The sequence below is a fragment of the Bos javanicus genome, chromosome 2 (assembly GCF_032452875.1).
Source record: "Bos javanicus breed banteng chromosome 2, ARS-OSU_banteng_1.0, whole genome shotgun sequence".
Lineage (NCBI taxonomy): Eukaryota > Metazoa > Chordata > Mammalia > Artiodactyla > Bovidae > Bos > Bos javanicus.
In genome coordinates, this window is record NC_083869.1 from 62,521,872 (window position 1) to 62,540,683 (window position 18,812).

Consider the following 18,812-nt stretch of genomic DNA (forward strand, 5'->3'; position numbering starts at 1 on the left):
CACAGCAATGAAGACCCAAGGCAGACAAGAATAAAAAGAAACAAATAAGTAAAATTTAATAGTACTTTATTACCAAAAAAATGCTAACCATCATCTGGCAATGCCGGGTTGACAAAATCTTCCATTTGTTAAAAGCACAGTATCTGCCAAATACAATAAAGTGAAGTGCAATAATGAGAGACGCCTTGGTCACTTACAAATGAAACAGTCCTAATAATTTATATTTTAGTTCTTTTTTCTATAAATTTGGTTAAAATTCCTGGTCAAAACAAGTGGGAGTCCATTTTACTTATAATGATAATAATAGCTGATATTTCTTGAGCCTCTTCCGTGTGCCAGTCACTGTTCTAAGGGCATCACGTACACTCACTCATTTAATCCTCACAGGAACCTACAAGGGGCTACATCTCCATTCTGCAGATGAAGAAATTGAGACACTTGGTGAGCCCCATTTCCATCAACCCCGTGTTCAATACACTTTCTCTCGCAGGTTAGGAAAAACCTATGAAGACCTTGCCTTCTATTTGAGAAGTCACCAATTAAGTGAGTTATTGTACTTGGAAGGGTCCAAAGTTTATTTCTGTTACCAGAAGTGTCTCACGGAAACCTTGGAAGGATAAGACAGAATGATGGCAGCTGCAATGCGAGATCCCAAAGGAAAAGTCAGTGGCAGGCTGCTTCCACATGAGGAGGTCTCTTTGTGCAGAATGGGGGTTAGAAGGATTCTTTTCTCTCTGCAAGATTAACTGAATAATCAAGGGTAGCATACTACTCTCAGAAATACGGACTCCGTCAGAAAGAAGATGGATCAGGAAACAATGGCGTGTTACCATAGCAGAGGACATGGGGAGTTGGCTTTTCTGCTATCTCCTGGCAACCGTGTGACAAGGAGCTGCACCAGGCATTGAAATACAGGAGAGAAAGCTCCCACTCGGGAATCATCTGGAAGAGAACTTTAATCAAGTTTACCTTGGTGCCTCAAGAGAAGCTCAGATTTATTAATGGAAAATAAATATGTCAGGCCCCCCTAATGTATAACTCCGTGGATCTTCCTGATGTGTCATGAAAGCAATGAAAGTTTACCTCATGAAGGAGCCTTCTGCTTTAGTTTTTGAAAAACATGCCAAGGAAGGATTAGCCTTTGTTTGCAATTGCCTTCGTTCAGGGGCCGAGTACTTGCAGAGGTGAGTACCTACTGGAACAGAGCTGCCAATAACCTTCTTCTTCTCTCTAACCACTAAATCTTTTAGGTATTCCCAAGCTACTGTGTCTTTGTCTACTTCATTCCTTTAAAAGAAATTTGACCTATTTATTTTTTAAAAGGTTAGACTTTATTTTATTTTTGGGGTGTGCCATGTGGCTTGTGGAATCGTAGTTCCCTTACCAGGTAGGTACTGAACCCAGGCCGTTGGCATTGAGAACTCAGAGTCCTAACCACTGGACTATCAGAGAATTCCACTACTTTATTCTTTTAAATTGCTGCCTGGAATTTTGTAAAATGGATGTTCTATAGTTTAGTTTGTTGTTGTTTAGTCGCTAAGTTGTGCCTGACTCTTTGTGACCCCATGGACTGCAGCACTCCAGGCTGCAGTTTAGGTTACTATTGTCTAATTCATGGACAGTTAGGCTGTTTCCAGAGTTTTGTTATAACAAGCACGGCTCTCCTCACCATCAGGTTAATGCTACTTGTGCAAATAGGTTTGCTGGGTTGAGGAGTGTGCACATTTAAAATATTATAGCAACTTCCTAGGAATACCCTGGCAGTACAGTGGTTAGGATTTCACACTTCTACTGCAGGGGGCACAGGTTTATTTCCTGGTCTCTGGTCAGGTAATTAAGATCCGGAAAGCCAAATGGCATGGCTAAAATATATATATATACATATATATATTTATTATAGTAACTTCCAAATTTCCCCTCAAAACACTATAGATTTTACATTTTTGTTAACGGCTCCCTGTGAGCATCCTGCCCACTTCCTTCTCAGCGCCTTTGTACATGTTCTTCCCTCTGATTGGGCTGCTTGTCTCTTACTCGTCTTTCAGGGCTTATCTTAAGCTTTCCTTTTGGGGAGCCTCCCCTCACTCCCTGTCCAGGTCATGGTCTTGTGTCCTAAGTGGTCAGAACATCAAGCTCTTTTCCTTCAGAGCATTTAGTATGTGTACATTAATAATTGTTGTTGGCAATATGATCTCTGCCTCCTTGAAACCCAGCTTCTACACCTGGAAGTTCTCGGTTCACATACTGCTGAAGCCTAGCTGGAAGGATTTTGAGCATAACCTCGCTAGCATGTGAAATGAGCGCAATTGTGTGGTAATTTGAACATTCTTTGGCATTGCCCCTCTTTGGGATTAGAATGAAAACTGATCTTTTCCAGTCCTGCAGCCACTGCTGAGTTTTACAAATTTGCTGACATATTGAGTACAGCACTTTAACAGCATCATCTTTAAGGATTTGAAATAACTTAGCTGGAATCCTGTCACTTCCACTAGCTTTGTTTGTAGTAATGCTTCCTAAGGCCCGTCTGACTTCACACTCCAGGATGTCCAGCTCTAGGTGAGTGACCACATTGTTGTGGTTATCCCTTGAGAGATTAGAAGACCTTCTTAAATGAATATTAATGGTGGGATTGCCTAGTTAAATCTATGCTCTATTGAAAGATTTAATTTTCTATTTGTCCCTCCCTTAGATCCATTCTTTGACCTTCTCCAACTCCAGAGGTTGTTCCTAGGCTCCTTTGTCAGCTGGTTTCCAGCTAGGTTTGGCCAATGTCAGCTGTGGAGACTGTGACCAGTACATATTCCCATTCTAGAAAGCATTCTCCAATAGGAATATACTAAAATTTCACCTAATTAAAAAAATCATACACAAATTCCAGTATATTATTATGGGTCCCAAGCGATAACCCACCATATCCTAGAAGTCCCATGAGAGAGAACGCTGAGAACTTTGAGTACTAAAATAGGCTTATCAAATGAGGGCTTCCAAATGGATAGCCAAATGAGGGGTTTCAGATCCAGATGATTTACTATTATTGGTAGTTATAATCTACGGAGTTGCAGCAAATACTGAATCGTTGCTCCTAGGGGAAATGCAGGGTTAGGTTCCTGCAAGCCTCTGATCACAAAATTTCCATCAGTGGTGAAGATATAACTTTGTTTTATGTGTGTTTCTGTTTAAAGACACCTTGTGTTTCATTGCTTAGTCATGTCCAACTCTTTGTGACTCCATGGACTCTAGTCCACCAGGATCCTCTGTCCATAGGGATTCTCTAGACAAGAATGACTGTTTTGCCATGACCTCCAGGGAATCTTCCCAACCCAGGGATTGAACCCAGATCTCCTGCATAGCAGGCAGATTCTTTAATGCCTGAGACACCAGGAAAGCCCTAAAGACACCTTATCTAGTTAAAGGGAAGTCATCACAAGGTAGCGTTACCTATTCTTTATTCGAAGCACTTAGTTAGTCACTCAGTCGTGTCCTGCTCTTTGTGACCCCATGGACTGTAGCCTACCAGACTCCTCCGTCCATGGGATTTTCCAGGCAAGAGTACTGGAGTGGGTTGCCATTTCCTTCTCCAGGGGATCTTCCAGACCCAGGGATCGAACCCGGGTCTCCCGCACTGCAGGCAGACTCTTTACTACCTGAGCTACCAGGGAAGACACCTTATTTAATGTATATTTTTGACTCATTAACATTGAACTCATGGCCAGCAGCACTAAACTTATGCCTGAATGAAGCTAATCTAACAGATACATTTTCTCCATAAGACACATCACAGCCATTTTGAGTTTAGGAAAAGACAGCACTTCAACATTATGCTTGGGAGTCATTTTAAACAGCAAGTGTATGAAGGTTAGTCACTCAGTCATTTCCAACTTTTCACAACCCCATGGATTGTAGCCCACCAGGTTCCTCTGTCCATGGGAATTCTCCAGGCAAGAATAGTGGAGTGGGTTGCCATGCCGTCCTCCACTGTATCTTCCCAACCCAGGAATCGAACCCGGGTCTCCTGCATTGTAGGCAGATTCTTTACCATCTGAGCCATCAGGGAAGCCCCCTTAAATAGCAAAATCACCAACAAAAAGCTCAAAATTTTGAAAAGTGTGGCACTAAATAGCCTGTGCAAATAATGTTATTTACAGTGTGAGAGCTGAAACAAGAAGGCAGAATATCAGATTATTTAATCTCAGCTAACTGCCCAGAGACTCAAATTTCTCACTAATCTGCATTTATGTACAAATGACTACAAAAGTGCTGCAAGTACAGTCAGTCCTCTATATCCGCAGGTTCAACCAACAGTCGTTGAAAAATACCAAAAAAAAAAAAAAAAAAAAAATTTTTCCAGAAAGTTCCAAAAAGCAAAAGTTGAATTTGCTTGCAATGACAACTATCTACATAGCATTTTCATTGTATTAGGTATTATAAGTAATCTAGAGATGGTTTAAAGTATACAGAAAGATGTGTGTAGGTTCCATTGAAACACTACACCATTTTATAAAAGGGATTTGAGCATCCATAGAATTTGGTGTCTGGTGGGGTGTCTTTGAACACCTGTGACTACTATCCTCCCTGGTGGCTCAAACGGTAAAGAATCTGCCTGTAATGCAGGAGATCAGCTTTGATCCCTGGGTTGGGAAGATCCCCTGGAGAAGGGAATAGCAACCCACTCCACTATTCTTGCCTGGAGAATCCCGTGGACAGAGGCACCTGGTGGGCTACAGTCCATGGGGTCGCAAAGAGTCAGACACGACTGAGTGACAAACACTTTCACTTTTTCACCTGTGACTACTGAAGGAACCCTTTATTGCTTTAGGGGTTACAAATACATATACATTTTAGTGAATAGGCAGATTTGCAAATTCAGACCTCCAATGCTGCTGCTGCTGCTGCTGCTAAGTCGCTTCAGTCGTGTCCGACTCTGTGCGACCCCATAGACCGCAGTCCACCAGGCTCCGCCGCCCCTGGGACTCTCCAGGCAAGAACACTGGAGCGGGTTGCCATTTCCTTCTCCAGTGCATGAAAGTGAAAAGTGAAAGTGAAGTCTCTCAGTCATGTCTGACTCTTAGCGACCCCATGGACTGTAGCCTACCAGACTCCTCCGTCCATGGGATTTTCCAGGCAAGAGTACTGGAGTGGGTGCCATTGCCTTCTCCTATAGTGAGGGTCAACTGTATTTTGTTTGATTAGGATGATGATACCAAGAAACGAACATTGAGCTGAAATGACTGGGGTTACAGGATGTCCCCACTTCCAAATGTTGACAGGAAGCTGACTGCTTCACACTTACTTTTCCCTACCGGCCAGTAGAGGCAGGAGAGTCTGGAACTCCTGGCGTGGTTTACCTCTTTCATCAAGGGCAGATCTGAGAAACCATCCTCTGTGTGCTGTTTATCCCAGTGAAGTGGGATGAATGAGTATCAGGGGCAGGCTTGGACGGGAAGGAAATCATAGGAAACAGAGACGTGTCTGATGGAGGGGAGGGCAGAGATATTCTAGTGTCTATCCAGGTGGGGGTCAGGATTGTGGACCCCCAGTTTCCAGTGCCTTGGGTTTCTCAAGGAGCGCACAGGGCACCACGGGAGGTACTGCCCACTTCCTCCAGCCCAGCCTCTCCTCTTCAGGCCATTGGGTGGGGCCTGGGCCAGTCCACCATCTCATTCTGCCCTAAGGACATTTCTCTGCAGTTTCAGATAGGTGGTCTCTCCTTGGGCCAGAACCGGGAGAGAAAAAAAGGAAAACAAAGAACTTCCCTAGTGGTCCAGTGGTTAAGACTCCATGCTTCCAATGGAGGGGACGCAGGTTGGATCCCTGGTCAGGGAACTAATATCCTACACTCAGTGGGGTGTAGCCAAAAGAAAAAGAACTGGGAGAAAGTGGTAAACAGACAAGTTCCCAGCATCTATTCCCAGCATGTGAGGAGTGAGTTTTCCAAGGACCTGAAATCTATCCATTAAGCACACAAATTAGGCATCTGGGTGGAAATTTTTTGGATAAACATTTTGTTTCACTGCCAGGTAAGATGATAATATTAACCATAAAATAGTTTGTGGCATCACCCTTACTACACTACAGTTTTTCACTGAAGTGACTTCCTTAGGGCTCAAAGACTTCTATACTGAACACCAACAGCTGTCTTCCTTTTGTTTATCATTTGTTGGATTTTGACTATTTAGCTGGCCAGTAATTACTCTGCTCCTATCAGCATTCTCATCAAGTCCAGAAAACTGTCAGGTTCAGACTTAGCAGGGTAGATCTGAGCTGTTAAGCCAGAAAAAATCATCTGGAAACCCCAGAGTAGATACTGCAGCGAATCTGTTTGCTGACTCTGAGTTCCAGAGAATTCTACAGAATTATTGCTGTAGTGGGGTCCCTTGTCCTGGTCCTGTGTCTTGGTCAAGATTTTCAACTCTGAGACAAAGACCTATTACTTCTGCAGTTTTTCCCAGGCCTGGCCTCCTAGTGGCAAACTCGCTTGCTTTTGCCATGCTGTGGTCTTGTAAACTGATCATCAACCTCCACACCCACTCTGTGACCACTTTTTATTTTTTCATTTAAGTGGTTACATAGTAATGAATTTTAAAACAACATTTATATATTGATTTATTTATGGCTGCTTTGGGTCTTAGTGTGCAGGCTTCTCTCTAGTTGTGACACACAGGCTTAGTTGCCCCAAGGCATTTGGAATCTTAGTTTCCTGACCAGGGATCAAATCCATGTCCCCTGCATTGGAAGGTGGATTCTTAAGCACTGGACCACAAGGGAAGTCCCCACAGCCCCTCTTTTCTTTATTGCTTCCTTGCTGTTGAGGTTGGTGCTGCTGGCCAGAGATGGGACATTACGATATGCAGCTGATCAGCCATATCCCAGAATTAGGTTGTTTGCTCAGAGATGGGTTGATAGGAAATCTCAGTGGGCGGAAGATTTCAGGCATGGCAAAGTTTTCCCCTGAGGGGCTAGAGAAAGAAAGTAGCAGAAGAGTAACTTCAGAATGCCTGCACTTTCTGAAGGAGTTTCTAGAACTCCTAATGAGAGGCTACTTCTAGAAAAGTAAAATTTCTAGCCATTCCACAGTCAGTATAACAAAGACAAAAGTTTTTCTTTTTGTTTCATTTTGTCTGGACTGAGCAAATGTTGAGATTTTACCAAGCATCAGCTCCCTGTCACAAGCAAACTCCAAATGGGAAAAAAGTTTCCTCCCTACCTTTGGGGATGCCATAGGTGCCCAACACCCCCTCCCCCAGCCCATGACCCAGACCAGAAGCCAGGGATGCATGACCGAATGCCCTTTTCCCTCTTGCTGCACAACAAATCTGTCATGAATTTCCATCATGATGCTCCATCCCACCAGTGTCTTGAGTATGTGTCAGTCCTCACCACTGCTTCATTCCAGGTTCTGGTTTCTGCTGTTCCACCTGCCGCACCATCACCCGAGAGAACTTCCCGAAAGTCAGCAGTGTTCTGTGCCCCCTTTGCTGTTGTTCAGTCACTAAGTTGTGTCCAACTCTTTGTGACCTCATGGACTGCAGCATGCCAGGCTCCTCTGTCCTCCACTGTCTTCCAGAATTTGCTCAGATTCATGTCCATTGAATCGATGATGCCATCCAACATCTCATCCTCTATCGTCCCCTTCTCCTCCTGCCCTCAATCTTTCCCAGCATCAGGGTCTTTTCAAGTGAGACAGCTCTTCACATCAGGTGGCCAAAACACTGCAGCTTCAGGACTGGAAGGCATCAGTCCTTCCAGTGAATATTCAGGGTTGATTTCTTGTAGAATTAACTGATTTGATCTCCTTGCAGTCCAAGGGACTCTCAAGAGTCTTTTCCAACACCAAAATTTGAAAGCATTAATTCTTGGGTATTCAGCTTTCTTTGTGGTCCAATTCATATGCTCCTTTGCACATCATCAACAGTTTCATCAGCATGGCAGGTGCAGCCTTTCTCTACTTTGCTGACAAAGCATGTGTTTGTTGTCAGCTCAGAGGCTTTTCACCAGAGTCCCCAGTTTGCCTGGTAGTTCCACCTAGAAGATGGACCCAGAAATGTGCTGAATCCCAGATGTCCACCTGATAACTCAGTAAACCCAGAAAAGTTATTTAACATTTATGAGACTCACTTTTTCCATCTGTAAAATGGGGATAATTATCAATACATCTAGCATCAAAACTCATCAATGTAAACTGGCATTGGAATCAGAGGATATGTGAAGAAGTAACTTACATTTTACACAACTTTAGATTGTTGGCTTCTCTGGTAAGAATGCATGCATGTGTAGTCATGTCCAGCTCTTTGTGAACCTTTGGACTGTAGTCCAGCAGGCTCCTCTGTCCATGGGATTTCCCAGGGAAGAATACTGAAGTGGGTTGCCATTTCCTTCTTCGGGGGATCTTCCTAACCCAGGCATCAAACCTGCATCCCCTGTGTCTCCTGCATTGCAGGCAGATTCTTTACCTGCTGAACCATGGGGGATATGCACTACTTTCACCAGTAAAAATATTCAAGGGATGAAAAAATAGTCTGGTAGAATTTCTGTAGTGTCTGGTTTAATTCAGCTTGCCCACTTATTCGCTGTGTGACTGTGGGTGAGTTACTTAACTTCTCTGTGCTTACTCTGCCAATTTGTAAAATAAGAATAACTATAATACTTACCTTGCAGAGTTGTTTATTGTAGTCATTAAATGAGTGACATACATTAAGTGTTTGGAATAGTGCTGGCACATTGGAAGTGCTGTGTAGGGGAATTTAGGGGAATTCCCCTGTGGTCTAATGGCTGGTACTCCACGTTCCCAATACAGGGGGCCGTGTTGGGGAACTAGATCCCACATGCTGCAACTAAAGATTCTGTGTGCTGCAATGAAAATCTCGCATGCTGCAGCCAAGACCTGGCACAACCAAATAAAAAAGAGAGAAAAAAAAGAAAGACCATGAGAAGTGCTGCCCAGGACTTTGCTGAGATTAGTGATGGATGATGAGACAGTAAATGAATCATACCTGTCTGATGTCGTCTGCCCCTCCCCAGATATTTCCTAGGATTGCTGTGAGGATCCAGTGAAGTGATATACGAGTGACACCTGGTCCATGTCGAGTGCTCAGTGCCTGCTAAATGAATACCAATTTTCCTCCCTCCTGCTCTCCTTGCATTTCATGCCTCAGTTGAAGGACTTTTCCTTTTCAAAGGCTTTCCTGATACCTAGGCTGTCTGGGCCAATCCCACGTGTTTCTATTTTAGGACACTTTCCATACGACCATGTCATTGTTGGTTTACTTCTGTGTCCTGCGCCAGACTCTCAGAAATTTACAACAAAACTGTCTTAATTTACCCTTGCATATCTAGTCCTTGGCCTAGTACCTGGCAAAGAGTAGGAGCTCAGTATACGTTAGCTGATCTCTACCTTCATGCAATTTATAATGCATCTAGGGTGAAAAGAATGCAAATATCTGAAAGGTCAATCCCATCAACAAATGTAAAGGTCTATTTTTGGAATATGATGGCACAAGGGGCAGTGAGGGTGGAGGAGAGCTCCAGCCCTGGGAAAGGGTCAGGAGACATGGGTGGAGTGCCCAGGTTGGTTGCTGAACATCATAGGAGACTCAGCAACAAGTACCTAACTTCTGTGAACGGAGGTCCTGTAAGCTGGAGAAGATGACAAAAATGCCAGGCTCCAGGCAAGCCCTTGTGGCTCAGATGGTAGAGTCTGCCTGCAATGCCGGAGACCTGGGTTCTGATCTTTGGGTTGGGAGGATACCCTGAAGGGAATGGCTACCCACTCCACTATTCTGGCCTGGAGAATTCCATGGATGGAGAGCCTGGCAAGGTATAGTCCATAGGGTCGCAAAGGGTCGGACATAACTGAGCACTTTCACTCTGAGAGGATGGGCAGAAATTAGGCTTGTGGGGAGGAGGCTGGAATATTTCAGGCAGGGTAAAAGCTTGAGAAGAAATAGTTTAAAGGAAATGAAGAGACAGACAGGAAAGAATCACATATCTTTATTGTCCACAAAGAGGAATTAAAAGACTCGTTTGCTTGTGAATGTGGCATTTTACTTCATCTGTCAGTTTTGAAGGAAAGCAGGAAAAACATGACCTGGACTATGAAAGAAAAGCTGGGGGACAGTGGGGGCTGCTCAAATCTGGAGAAAACTGCCTATAATTTCAATTACATTTTAAAAGATAGCACACTCTTGCATTTAAAACAAAAGCAGTAGGTATGGAGATAGTTAAGCTCATAACCAAAAGTTTTTATTGCTTTGAAGTTTAATTTAGTTGTTTAAATGAATTTTAATCTTCTAAATCCACAATTCAGTAAAAAGGTCTTTAAAAAAAACCCTGGCACCTAGTTGTTTTGTATTTAGCTTTGAAGAACCAGATGGGACATACAAATAACACTCTTTTTATTATTGCTTAACTGTATTTTCTAAATGTTTTTTGTTTCCAGTGTGGTATTACTTGAGGAACTTTAAAATTTCTGAAATAAAAACAGACACAAGTTAGAATAACCTCTGAATTTTTTTGAGCTCATAATCTCCCATCTCTGGCTCATTTCCCTTTTACAGAGCAGCAGCCCAAGAGACAGTGATCGAAAGGAAACATGCAGGTTCTTTGGTGTCTATTTATGTGTACTTTGCACCTTATCTACATTTTTGTGATGCTTAGACTTGAATAGTAACAGGCTAGCTGGAAACCATCTCTTCTTTGGTTAACCTTTGGCTATTGCCAGTGACTGAGGGACAGATCCTGTTGCTAATGGATGTTGTCCTCTAAGTGGAAAATCACTGGTCCACACACCGTTGGGGGCAGCTACAGGCACAGTGCAGTTTTCAAATCACTCTACCTGTAATGCAAGAGAGATGATCCTCCCCCCATCTACCCCTGTTTTAAGCTGTTTTGTCCAACCTGGCAATGGGGTGATGATAGAAAGAATAACGGTTTCCCTAAAAGATGTCCTTGTCCTAATCCCCAGAACCTGTAAATTACTTACATGACAAAAGGGACTTTGCAGATATCATTAAATTAAGGATAGTGAGTTACCATTGATTATCAAGGCAGACCCAGTGCAATCTCAAAAGTGTTTGTTAAAAGAGAGGCAGGAATTTCAGAGGCAGAGAGGGCAACTTGAAGATGGAAGCAGAGAAAGAGAGAGTTTAAGATGCTATGCTGCAGGCCTTGAAGGTGGAGGAAGGGGCCATGAAAGCAGGCAGTTTCTAGAAGCTGGAAAAGGCAAGGAAGCAGATTCTTGCCTAAAATCTCCAGAAGGATCTCAGGCTTGGTGACACCTTGATTTTAGCCCAGTGGGAACCATCTTGTATTCCTGATCTTCAGAACTGTAAGATAGGAAGTTAGGGTTGTTATAAGCTGCCAAGTTAGTGGTAATCTGTTACAGCAGGGACGGTTCACTGAAGTGCTGGTCTTGAGAAAAGAAAAGTTACTCATGGACAGGCACTTAATCACTCAGGGATGGCGTGACTGGAATCTTCAAAGTCGTTACACTATGAACTGCCTGTGAAAGAAGGAAAATATTACTCTTTCGGGCCCAACAGGTGGTCTACCAAGGTGGCAACCTTACCAAAGCCCATGATGAGGAGCACTGTTACTTGGCAGATAAGAATATATATTAAGCTAGAAAGGGGGATTTTTTTAAGTTCCAGAAGCACTATTTAAAAATGGAGTTGTAAATACATAACAAAGTAACATAACTAATAAAGGTAACAAAAATAAATAAAGAGAATAATGTATCCATGCAAAATAAAAATAACATAGTAAAAGTCCAAATATTTGTAACTGAACAAAACTGTATAAACACTCAAACAATACCCTAAGTAGAACAGATGTTAATATTTTCCTAAATAGCTCCTTACCTTCTACATCCATGTTGATATGATCGTACCCAAACATTAAACAAAGAGGAAACAGTGGTGATTATTTTGTTCTACTTTTTCTTCGCATGGATTTACCCTTTTTAATGTTTCATTTATCGGGGGAACTTTTTTGGAAAGAAATACCCCTTTTCATTAGACAGTAGGTAGGCTACAGGTGCACTGTAGAAACATAAAATGTAGAAAAACAGAATAAAAACAATCTGTAACCCAACTCAGAAAACCACTATTTTAGGATTTTTCTCTTAACAAGTTTTGCAGTTCTTAAGATTACAGAGTATAAGTTTGAATCCTTTTATTTAATATAAGCATTCCCCACGTCACTATAAATTCTCTAAAAATGTTGCTTTTAATGATGGTACCATGCTCAACTACCATTTATATTCTAAAGTGACCTACCAGTGCTGTTATTGAGCATTTAAGATGTTTGGGTTTCCCAGTACAATGAATAACAGTGCAGCGAATATTTCTATGTAATAATCATTGTCTGAATTTTGGAATCTATGCTTAAGATAAATATCCAAAGATAGAATACCTGCTTTAGAGGCTGTGGATAATATCAAGGTCTATGAAATTTATTGAAAAATTATTTTTCCATTAGGTGTGTACTAATTTCCCCTTATTAGTAGTTTATATTGGCTGAGAAACATGCATATTGTAATCTTGGATCAGTGGCTTTCAAGTATATCTTATTGGTTCACTCTAAAAATAACCCACTATGTATCATAACCCAATACACACATACACACACACAGAAACAAAGATTTCTCTTTCAACGTAAGATGCCCTACCACTATGATGTTATGCTTTCTATTATCTTCCATTTTTTAAATGCTAGTTTTGGTTCATAAGGTGATTTCAATGCCAGTGAATGAGCCACGGCCCAGTTTGAAAAAACTGCTTTAGATCATGGTGGTAGATCTAGCTGAGTGTAATTCATATTTGCATCTAGAAGGTTCATAGGAATTATGCCTTCTAAAAGTATCTCAAATCTCAAGTTTCCTGCCATTTCAAGAAACATGCTTATATGATGATGTGATCATAGCAGTAGATTAAAAACAATATTTGTATTAAACAGCTGATCAAACTTTGGAAAACCTGAATTAGCTCTACCTCAAAGCCTAAATGTCATCTCCATTATAACATCCATTATAGATGTTTGTTAATTCACAGAATTCTCACAGGTATACACCTTGTGATTTCTATGCATTTAATAATGGAAGATGAAGTGGCAACAACAGATCCTTAAAATTTTGAATTCTGTGAGATTTTGATGTAAGTTGCACCTTTGGTGCTATCAACACCTTTGTGTGTCTGTGAATTCTTCTAGATAGGCTTTAAAAAAAGATTTCCTTTTCCCAGCTAACATCTGGGGAAGGCGAATGAGCAAGTAATGGGTGTTTAAAAATAGAGAAAAGGACATAGAATAAAGTAACCATCTCTATTTTTACACAGGTGTTAGATTAATTTTCTGGATTCAGGTCTAGAGAAATTCCTTCACATGTGTTGAATGCTACCACTGTGATGAAATTTTTAAAAAGTCTACCAGCAAATATATCTAAAATATACTGTAGGCCATTCAAGCTCCAGATTTTATGAGTGACTTAAATGCCAAACATTTCATGAAACATACTGTATTTGTGATTACTATTCTTTCTCTCTCTCTTTTTTTTTTAGGCAGCAAGTCAATGGAGAGCCCTAGAAGAAATGCAACAATGATGAAACAGTTGATTGTCAAAGGTGGTGAAAAAGTGCCTCAAAAATTACATTATTTTTAATTCACTTTTCCTTTAAAAAATTTAAAGCACTTCACAGACTTTTGACCTCATTAATTTTCACAGTCCTTTAGTATCACAAACAGACAAAACAATTCTTTTTTTTAATTTAAATTTGGCCGCACCGTGTGGCATGTGGGATCTTAGTTCCCCGACCAGGGATTGAACCCACAGCCCCTGCATTGGAAGCGTGGAGTCTTAAACACTGGACCGCTAGGGAAGTCCCTGGACAAAACAATCTTCTATCCGTTGACTAGACAGATTTAGAGAGAAAGAAGGGCTATGGCCAAAGGACCTGTCCAGATTTGGAATTCTGGATGAAAAGCTGACATTTGTTATTCTAAGTCACCATCTCACATGTGACCCTGCCTTCAGTCACAAGTCCCTCAAGAGTTTGACATTCTGAGACCAGAGTTGCATGAGGGATCTTAGCTACCCAATCAGGGTTCAAACCTGTGTCTCCTGCATTGAGAGGGCAGGGTCTTAACCACTGGACCACCAAGAAAGTCCTCAGAGTTTGTTTGTTAAACACTAAAAGAGCATTACACATATGCCAGGAACTGTTCTAAGTGCTTTCCAGATAAAACTCGGTTAGTATTCATATCAATCCATATAAAGTGGGCGTGATTGTTATTTCCATTTTCCTGAGGAGGAAATGGAGTCACTGAGACACAAAGGACTTGCCGAGTGAAACCTGGGTTTGAAGACTGCACACTGGGCTGCACAGTCTCAACCATTGCACTTGGTTACCTCCTATACTATAAAGTAAACGAATCCTCAACCTTTCCTTTGAAAGCCAACCTTCCCTAGGATCTTCTGTTGTCTACTACTTTGGAGCATATTTTTTGACATGATGATTTTTTTTCAGAGAAGGAATTCAAAAACCTGTGTGTGTGTGTGTGTGTGTGTGTGTGTGTGTGTGTGTGTATGAGATATACAGAAATGAAGCAGAATAGAAGTTTACACACTACAACTCAGATGCAAAATAGAAAACCAAGTAACCTTATATACATGAACTTAGTCCATCCTGCTTCAGACTAACTCCCTTCTTGCTCTTGCTGATGAAGACATCTATAATTTCTTTATTAAATTTAACTCAATCTCTTCCAGTTTAAAACTGTCAGCTGGGGGGTAAATAGTGGATTCAAAATCACGTCCTATCTCAGGGCTGTGTTTCCCTTCTCCTCAGGCACTTAGGTGCAGAAAGGAGGGTCCTTTGGGTCTCTCCTGCCTTCCACAAAATGACCCTCAGCCTGCAGGGTCTCTGGGCCCTCTCTACCCATGATGCTGAGAAGTAATGGGTCTTGGCTGGAATTTTGGTTGTCATTGCTAAAGTTGAAAGTTCCTGATACAGTTCCTTTAGTCACAAGGCTCTATACTCTGTGGTCTCCTCCTCCTGATGCCAGGCTTCCTCTGGTACATCAGTTTTCTTAGCACTCTCTCATCCCCTACTGATACTAATGGGTTTTCCTCAAGCCTTACATGTGGCATGTAGATGGGGGTCCACTGGGAACACTGACTCTCCACCCTTTCTTAGGAGCCTCGGTGCAGTGCCATTGCCCAGTATGGGACTTCTTTGAGTGCTCTGCAGTCTCCTCTGACCTAAAACTCCAATGTTCTCAGGTTTTTCAAAATGTAAGAGTGGGTTCCTTATATCCCTTCTGGAAGTTTCCACCCCATAAGACAAGCTAGGACATTTGCATATGAACTTTTTGCTCCTTCTCCCCTTTTCCCTTTCAAATATTTTGCCCTTATCCAAGGTCTTCCATTCTCTATCATCCAAACTTTACTTCTTCTTATTTAAGGGAAAGTTTCCAAATTTAGAAAATCACTTTTTGTCACTCAAGACAACCCAGCTTTCAAGATTATTATCTTTGCTGTGGACTTCAAATCAGTTTGAAACTTAAAGCTGAGATCAAAGCTGATTTCTTTGATCCCAGTGGTGTCACCTTCTCTCTGAAGCAAAGAACCATTGAAGAATTGTTGAAGCAACAGATGGAGAGTTGCCCAGCAACATGATTTCCCAGGAATGAAAAATAACATTCCTGGACTCAGGTATGAGTATTAGAGACTAATGAGGCTCCAACTTAAAAATCTTAATCTATAGACTACCTATAAGAGTAAACTGATATTATGAATAAATACACCTGAATGGGCTCTTTGTTTTTTTTTTTTTAATTTATTGGCATATAGTTGCTTTACAATGTTGTGTTTGATGTCTGTTGTATAGCAAAATGAATCAGCTATGCATATACACACATCCCCTCTTTTTGGATTTCCTTCCCATTTAGGTCACCACAGAGCACTGCGTAGAGCTCCTTGTGCTGTGCAGTAGGTTCTCATTAGTTATGTATTTTATACAAGGTTTACATGTATACAAATGTACACTGCGAGCCACCATCGTGGCCCTGTCCCTTTCTTCTCTACTTCAGGCTCTCCTCTACCTCCTTTAACAAAAGTATATTCTGTTTCTTCTCCGTTTTAAATCCTTTGACTCTCTGTCACCTTCAAGATGAAGTTCAATTTCTTCTGTGACCCAGGCTCAGCCCAGTGTTCCAGCTTGCTTTGATGCCATCCTTTTTCCTAATCATCCTATGTCCTGCCCACTGAAAGCCAAATTCCCTGGACCCTTCTTGAGCCTCCTGCAGTCCCAGCAGCAAATGCTGCATGTGCTGCCAGCTGACTTGATGGCTTTCTACTGGCTTCTCCACCCTGGCACTTGGCTTGTCCTTTCAGACCTAGCTCGAGTGGCATCATCTCCAGGGAGCCTATTTATGGCTTCAACATATTTTCTGAGTTTGGTATGTCTCCTTTGAGCTACCTGAGGCCTCACTAGCCTAGTATTTATCAAGTTGGGTGGCTTTTATTTTTTATTTGTTTTTGGTGCATGGCAGCTTGTGGGATCTTAGTTCCTTGAGCAGGGATTGAACCTGCCCGCTCAGCAGTGAAAGTGCAGAGTCCTAACCACTGGAGTACCAGGGAATTCCCTATCAAGTTGTATCTTAATTGTCTGTCTTTTTCTTTCTGCCACCACCCTCCCATAGACACACACACACACACACACACACACACACACACACACAAGATCATGAGTTCCAAAAGGCTGTAACTTGTGTTTTTCTCTCTGTATTCTCAAAATCTAGCACGAGTGCCTGAAATGCATTACATGCTCAAAATTCTTCATTACTGGGAAGAAGAAAGGGAGGAAGAGGGAATTTAGAGTACATCAAGGCTCAGGAGAAGTCAGCATTAACTTGAAGTTGTTGTAGTTATTAGTACTAACAAATTGGCTGGCATGACAAACCCGAAGGCATCGGCTTTCATTCCCCCTCTTTATTTGCGGCTGCTAACACGTTTGGTTTTGCCTTTCCTATGAACGAGACTATTCCTAGCAAGACTGGGTCACGGTGACTAGCACAGTGCTGCCGAGCACCCAACAAGACCTCAATACCTTATCGGTGAACTGACTTGTCCAACTTTTCACTTTGCCATCTAGGACACAGGCAACCAGGGCCCTTCTGTCGAGCTGTGGTTGTGACCCCCTCAAAGGCCTGTGTAAATGTCCTCATTCCATGCGGCATCCATGCTCCTGAAGTCACCCCATTAAAATGGCCTGGTAAGGTAAAACAGAAATCCAAGAATCCCCAAATCTCCCTGTTTTCTAAACAATTGTTATGTGATGCCACCAGCTAGAGGGTCCCCACGACAAGACTTTGACACAACAGGCGTTACCATCCCTCTTCCCTCCTCCACCTTTCCCAGGAAAATAGGACCTAAAACTATCGGAAGTAGTAGATAAAACTTCTTCACAAGCCCAGTACAGGAAAAGGAACCATGTTCCCATAAACCTCACGGAAGCCATATCTTGGATAAGACCTCTGCTTTTAGATTATTACAACTGTTTTTTCTCCCCAGGAGGCAACCGTTACCCACTTTACATGATGTGTTGTATACAATTGTGCTTAGTTTCACTGGATATAACTAGTATTTCAAGCTTTTCCAGTGTGTAGGTAGGAAATAAAGTTACATTTGCTTGTGATGCCCAGACTAAGATAGTTTGAGCCTTAGCCAGCTGTACTGTGAGATATCAGAAGCTCTTACCTTCTCCTTATTTCTGGAGGTTTTTAAAGGAGTGTCTCACATGCTGAGAAACCTGTTTGTCCACTAGGTGACCATGCAGTGTTCACCATGTTCTGTCTGTCACGTTCTGGTTGGATTCCCCAGGATGAAATCCATTGCTCTCAAAACTTCCTAAAGGAACCTCACTCTATATTGCCATTGAGGATAGTGCCTATTGCAAACTAAGCTCAGGGATGGTTTGGGGAGATTTCAGTGGACGCTCACAATCTTATTATAATAAAAACAAGCTTCAGATCAACTCTGCCACCCCTTCAGACACTTATTACATGAACATTTATTAGCAAACAGCAGGGGCCAAAACGGTCCCCAAAACCACTTTGGTAACTTCAGTGGAGGTTCCAGCTCTCTGCTATTAAAGTTGCTCTGATCAGTCCAACATCCCAGAGGCTGAATTCAGTTTGGGTTAGGGTGGGCTTTGGCAACCAATAGTGCTTAGAAACAGTGGCTGGATATGAGATCATTTTGGAACAATCATTCCTCATTGTGCAAGATTCTTCCTTCCTGACTATTAAGAGTGGGAAATGTCTCTAAAATACTATGTCCAGCCTCATGCTCCTGCTCAGTCACCCAATTATGTCCAATTCTTTGTAATTCCATGGACTATAACCCTCTGTCCTTGGGTTTTCCCAGGCAAGGATACTGGAGTGGGTTGCCATTTCCTTCTCCATGGGATCTTCCCAGCCTACATATCTTAAATGTAATTTCTTTTACCAAATGAGAATGCATTTCTAAGCATGAATCATATTGATCAACAAGTTGCTAATTTCATCCTTGAAAAGTAATTTCTGATATTCACGGTTGTGATCAGCAAAGTATTGAAGAAAAGACTGACATCAGAAACACTCTGTTTTGGTCCTTCTGATATAAGGCCAACTGATCACCACTGCAGCGTGTATTGTTTCTTTGGACAGCCAATATGCTTAGAGATGATGCCTAAATCAACTAGCACACATGTAATCACACCTGGTCAGTGATGAAATATTTAAAGGAATTTTCAGACACAGTGGTGTGTGCCTGGAATTAT

General features: G+C 41.9%; 1 protein-coding gene across 1 annotated transcript in view; it reads left to right on the forward strand.

Annotated features, from left to right (window-relative positions):
* The first annotated feature begins 611 nt into the window (after positions 1–611).
* TMEM163 (transmembrane protein 163) overlaps positions 612–18,812 on the forward strand; it is a 331,871-nt gene continuing 313,670 nt past the window's right edge. Inside the window, exons 1-2 of the mRNA XM_061439558.1 lie at positions 612–1,184; positions 13,551–13,613. Of these exons, the coding sequence (XP_061295542.1) occupies positions 13,562–13,613 (52 nt within the window). The 5' untranslated portion in view covers positions 612–1,184; positions 13,551–13,561. The remainder of the gene's footprint in view (positions 1,185–13,550; positions 13,614–18,812) is intronic.